This window comes from Aplysia californica, unplaced genomic scaffold (genome assembly GCF_000002075.1).
Source record: "Aplysia californica isolate F4 #8 unplaced genomic scaffold, AplCal3.0 scaffold00079, whole genome shotgun sequence".
NCBI lineage: Eukaryota > Metazoa > Mollusca > Gastropoda > Aplysiida > Aplysiidae > Aplysia > Aplysia californica.
In genome coordinates this window covers 1045217-1051711 of record NW_004797349.1, presented here as the reverse complement: position 1 = coordinate 1051711, position 6495 = coordinate 1045217, and the positions used below count along the sequence as shown (strand labels likewise).

General features: G+C 36.9%; 1 protein-coding gene across 1 annotated transcript in view; it reads right to left on the bottom strand.

The window, feature by feature from the left end:
- The window catches only part of LOC106011246, a 26211-nt gene extending 23703 nt beyond the window's left edge, over window positions 1-2508 (bottom strand). The window contains exon 1 of the mRNA XM_035968751.1: window positions 2491-2508. Coding sequence (XP_035824644.1) covers window positions 2491-2508 — 18 coding nt within the window. The remainder of the gene's footprint in view (window positions 1-2490) is intronic.
- Between the last annotated feature and the right edge of the window lie 3987 nt (window positions 2509-6495).

Below are 6495 nucleotides of genomic sequence, written 5' to 3'. Positions count from 1 at the left end.
TACGTCCATACACTCACACACACATGCACACACAAACCACAACAAAAATCAAACCAACATAAAAAAAAGAAAAAACCCAAACAAAAGTATTAGATTCTAGTAACAGGAAAGACACATTGTCTCTTAGTAAAATTCGTGTAAAAAACCCCGCAACAACAATCAATGTAACTTTCCTAAAATAACAAACTCAAACTTAAGCCCCCTTTGCTGATTAGTGAGGGTGATTGGTAAACGACACTGGAAAGTCTTATTTCTTTACTTTCCTTCTGTAATTTCTGTCAATTTGTCTAGTTCTTTCTTAGCACTAACGTTTCGTGTGCATCTTTTCACTTAGCCTCAATAGTTCCATTGCTGATCGCCATGATCTTGAGACCAGAGATTCTTAAATCAAGGATTGGGTTCTTTTACGTTGGTTTTTTTTTTGTTAAGTGTTTTACGGTGCTCGCAGCTGCATAATGTTATATATATGATCTCGTGGGACACATGAAACATTTTCAATTGGTTGGAAACTTTGAATTTTGCCCTGGTGGCGGCCGAAGCCTACTCTTATCGACTTAAGACAATCATCGAGGGATGCAAAGATTGGGGAAATAGGTTTTCTCCGTAATCATACTATTAACTATGATTAAGATTCATTTTTCCGCTCAAAGTGGACTAGTTTTAAACAACAGATTTGGGACTAATGTTGTTTTTCCATCAGAAGTGTTTGCAATTATACGTACCATATTTCGTAAAAGTATTAAAATTAGCAGTTAACAAGTAAAACGGGCATTTTCCTCCTCGTGTAAAATTATTAACAGATCCCCCCTATTTCCGCTTCCCCAACCAACACCCCCCCCCCCACCCCCCCCAAATTTACAATATTTTCCAGCCCCACCCCAACTACTCCAATAAGCAAATACATAGACAAGTTAACAATCAAACAATCGGGCAAGCTCCCATAACTATTGAAAGCTTAGTGTAAATGTGTCTAAACGAATTCAGCAAGAACAACAACAATCTTATTAAATGTCCATAGAACGTGACAGATATTGCAATTATGATGTAACTATCAAAGGGATTTCCCCCTATATATTACTTTGCTGTCGGTTTTCTTGTTCCATATCGTTTCAACCGGTGACAGAACAATACATTCTTGAATTTCCCCATGTTATTTACAGTTTAGTAAGCTTAAATTCCCTTCTTATTCGTATTTGAAATGCTAATTAATGTTTTCTTGTAAAAAAACAAAACAACAAAAAAAACATAATTTCCCGCAAAAAAACAAACAAACAAACAAGCTAATGAAGAACAACTGAACTGAGGAGTTGGCAAGAAACAGAACAAAGCATTGCAAAAAGAATTGGGAGAAAGAATCAGAAACAGGATCAAAATGAATACATCAGATTACGGATCATTTCCCTTTCTGATTGATAACAACTCCGTTCAGATTAAAAAATTTCGTGGAGCTGCACAATTTATAACTTACTTCATCAACGTTTCTGCCAACCCAACAATGCATGATCAATCTATTAAATTGTTAATGTTCCATAAAAATTAGTAATTTTACTGTCTATCGCGGAGCCGCTCAATTCCCCCCTCCCCCTATTAATTTTTTCGAGTATGCTTTGACAAAACTTTGCTTGATTCCCGTGCCAACTGATTGTGCCGTAATTTGAAGAAGAAGAAGAAGAAGAAGAAGAAGAAGAAGAAGAAGAAGAAGAAGAAGAAGGAAAGAAACAAAAAGAGAAAGAAAGAAAGAGAGAAAGAGAGAAAGAAAGAAAGAAAGAAGAAGGAGAAGATGAAGAAGAAGAAGAAGAACAGAAAGAAGAAGAACGACTACAACAACAACAAAGAGAAAAAGAAAATCTACAAGAGCAACAACTTTAAAAAGAAAATATTGTTATCAATATTATTGTTGTTGTTACGTTATTGTTGTTAATTATTATTGTCATTATATTATTATTATTATTATTATTATTATCTATTATTATTATTATTATTATTATTATTATTATTGTATTAATATTATCATTATATTATTATTATCATTATATTATCATTATTATTATTATTATTATTATTATTATTATTATTATTATTATTATTATTATTATTATCATGATTATTATTATCTTTATTATTCCGTTGTTGTTGTTGTTGTTGTTGTTGTTGTTGTTGTTGTTGTTGTGGTTCAATATCATTATTAAATGTTTCGGAAAAAAAGTAAACAGAAAACAAAAATAATAAATGCATAATTAAGTTGACCAGTAAAACTGCACGTAATATTGTAAATAGATAGTCAGATAGATAGATAGATAGATAGATAGATAGATAGATAGATAGATAGATAGATAGAAAAAAATAAAGGATTGAGTAAATTAATACATAACAAGCCAATTTTGTCAAACAAAAGACAGAAAGAAAGAAATAAGTAATTGGAACATGAATATTTAGATGAGTGAATACAAGCAATAATTAAGAATGAACTAAGAAAAGGATATTTCTTACCTTAGCACACTTCCCCATGTTGCTGAGCTGCAACGAAATTCTAATCCAATTACTTCTGAACGCTTTGAATGAGATGAAACAGCCTCTCTGTTCTTGTAGTCTTTGTTTGGAAAATCACTGCCTTGCACAACAACAACAGCAAGATTGTTGAATAAATCAAACCGAAGTCATTTTCAAACGCAGCATATTATTATCTAACTCTTAAATCTATATTTTTTTTCGCAAAAGAAACTAAAAAAAACAAACTTGGATTCTTTTTTACCATCCAACCAGTTTATTTTACGAAATAATAAATGACTGGAAATTTTGAGCACTGAGCTTTTATTTGCTCGTGCTAAGACGCTTTTGCAGACATGTTTCGGTTAAAAAAAAGTTTTCTTCAACCTTCTGAAGGAAAATTTGAAAAAGACTGAAGAGAAAAGAAAGTAAGTCGAAAAATTATGCACAACCAAAAGTGACAAAATTCATAACTGATAGCCTAATGCTGTACAGGTAAACCGCTTCCCGAACAAACTGGTGAAACTGCACACACACCATTGTGTTTAAATATTACGGCACCTCCGGCCAAGTGTACCCATTCTCATGAGGGGGGTTCAAATTCACTAAATTACTCATTGACTCGAAATTCAACGTTTAGGGAAGTCCCGTAGCTAACAACCCTGGAGACCTCCAAAGCACCTCGCAGAGTTCATCGCTCGGACGTGAGCAAACAGTAAGTCGGAGGACTTCAAAGCCGCCTGATTGCTTCACGATTTGGACGGCGCGTGCTCACATGCCCAGGTGACCGTTTAACGCTTCCCGAGGCAACCAGGGATGTAAGCTGTGTGTCCACAGATTACCTGATCGGTAGTTTACAGGTGAACAAAGTGGCCCTTTCACCCTGTTTAGATAAGTAAACTAACGAAAAATATAACGTGTTTTCGCTACTTTGTGCATACGATCATTTTGTTGTTGACTTGATATCTCCTGTGTAACTCACAAACAAATAAACAATGAGTGCTTTCAAACAAAACAATCAGCTGCACATAACGGTGAATGCATGGTCACGTGTCACTTTCTTTTCGGACACTGGTCTTAGTTTTTAACATACCCAGTGAACACCCCCCCCCTCTACCATCACCCCACCCCCTATCTCCCTCTCTCGCTCGCTCTCACTCTCGCTCTCTCAAAACAGGTATTCTTTAAATTAGTGTTTATTCAAAGAACAACAAGAAAAACATTCAATAACAAAGACTTTGCGTCTTGTGAGCAAGCGGCTATTTTAAGGTGCTTTGATAAAGCCAAATGTTTTGAACTGATTAACCACGAAGGTACATAAATTACGACCTTTACAAAATCGGAAATGGATAACATATAAAAGGGATATAGCTAAATAGCATTTTGCACCTATTATGTACGTCTTTGTAATAAAAGCAAGTAAAAAAAGAACATAATACTACCAAAACGTTCACATTTTTGCTCCAACTGTCCTGGACCAGATTTGATACTTAGTCTTCATCATTTTCGCAACTTTTGATTCCTAGTTTTTGAGTTACTGTCATTTACGTCTTTGGTTGTTGTTTTTTTTTTACTTTGTCTGTCTACTGAAGGATATTGATTTAGCCCTACAACAACGACCTCCGCTCTGTTCTACAGGCTGTTCTCTGTATCCATGCTGTTCCCGTTCGCCTTCATGTTGTCATCTTGCCTTCTTCTTTCTGGTCTTCCTCTTGATCGTTTTCCTGTTCTTGGTCTCCATTCTGAGGTCCAGAGCCAGATGCAGCCGTCGAGGTCATTTCATCTGACTCGCCACGATACCATCAATCCAGGGGTAAAAATCTGTTTGTCTCTAACCTTGACGCTTGACGGGAGAAAATCATTGCGTACGAAACTTTTTGCCTTTGTTTGTTTTTTTCTCCTCTGTTTCATTCTTCGGTGAAAAAAAAAACAACCCAACAAATGATAGAGATAATTGATTTTGAAACAGTAGACGAAATATCATCAACAACTATCAAACATACTAATAGCAACAAGTAACACGTGTTACATATACCCTGCTTCTAAACCATAAAATCAAGATAGTAATATCTTTATTGCATTTTTAGGTTTAAAAAAATAATGTTAACAGTGATCATGCCATGAGAGCGTTTTCAAGTCCAACTTCGCCTTCATTAGCCAAGTTATGGGAACTTTTAAAAAGTAAGATAGCAACACTACAGTTACATCTTTGCACTGTCCTCTTTCCTGAGACAGGCAGAGAGCTCGTTTTTCTCATAATGCTATCGGCAAAAGCCTTTGACATTTAGCAATAATAACATAAGCCCTACAAACGAGGTAGCAAGAGTATAGCGAATAGTTGTGGAGCCGTTTGCAAATAGCCATTCATTATCTGCATAAAGTGCAAGCAGTTGAACCTTAAGACTCTGAGTCAGCAAATGTAAGAAAAGAATTTTTTTTTCCTTGTTATTGTTTTTCTTACGACATGCGGCAGATTTTTTTTTCTTTCGCGTGTCTACACTCAAGGCTCTCTAGTTTACCCAACCGTTAGCCTGTTGATGTTGCCTGGGGTAAATCAAACGCCTCTCGACAAGCTTGTCTAATCCTTGTCTTTTGTAAAAACAAAAGTTCTGCCTTTAAGTCCCATTTAAAAATGGTCACATACGTAAAAATAAAATCAGTTGTGCTGGAGGTTAAAAATCCATTAGTCTACTTACTACCCGTGAGATCTTGCAGGAGAACGCAAATAAGAAGAGTCCTCTTTTACATAGAAGCGTTGGACATATTTCCATGTCTATTCTGTGGATATAGGTAGGTTACTAAATTTGGTCACATCTGACCAAGCTGACATTGGCAGGCATACTATTCCTTTTTGAAATTTTTTCTGTCTTCATCAAGTCAACTAGGCGCTCAGTGCCATGTCATCGAAGGCACAAAGGATGGATAACCTGAAAGTGAAAGATGTAAGGCGAACCTATCCAAGGCGACCACCCAGTGTCAAAGATCTTGGTCTTGTCAGTTTGTTAGTGTTTGAGCGCTTAATCGGCTGCTCGCACTGTATGCTTCTCGGGAAGCTGAGAATGTTTCGGAGTGTTCTATGGTCTGCTGGGGTAATAATAGTGTAAAGCGCCTAGAGTCTGCTGTTGAGCGGGGATATGCGCTATACAAATGCTATCTATTATTATCATTATTAAAGAAAAGTGGTATTCTAAGAGGTGGTCCTCTTGGACAATGTAACTTCTATATTTAAAAAACACAAGAAAGGGTAGTGGGGCGTGGTGATTACAATGTGTTTAAGTGATTTTCTTAAACTGGTGGTCGCTAGAGCAGTTCCGATTGTAGAGAGATAGATAGATAGAATGATAGATAGATAGATAGATAGATGGATAGATATGTATGTGTCTGAGCGTATGCGTATGCTTGTGTGTACGTGTGTGTGCGTGTGTGTGTGAGTGTGTGTGTGTGTGTGTGTGTGTGTGTGTGTGTGTGTGTGTATGCTTAATTGTGTCTAGGAGAATGAGAATTTAAAAAGAAAAGAAAACGAGAGAGAGAGAGAGAGAGAGAGAGAGAGAGAGAGAGAGAGAGAGAGAGAGAGAGAGAGAGAGAGAGATGGGATTAGGGCGAGGAGTGGCGGACTAGAATTGGAACAATGGCTTCAGGCTTTAGTGGCGATAAGCCCGTTTCTCATCCGACTCACACGGTTCACAGATACGTGTGTACTACGCAAACGTAAAGACGCACGATGCACATCCTGCCGACGTCAGCAGCCACAACAACATCCCCCCATCTCCCCCCCCAAACCCCCCCCCCCCAAAATCAATAAGCTTCATAATTGCCATCCTCAATATTATTACCTCCAATCCCCCTCCCTTCAATCATAATGATACTACATGTTGAACGTCTACTTCTGATTTGTGTCTTGTAAACAAAGCAACAAGTTACCTTGTATAGTAAGGACGTCCTTTAGTTACGTGTTTTAGGTGTCACACGCAGAAGACCTGAGATGGTTTCCCGAAAGTGGAGTGTGTT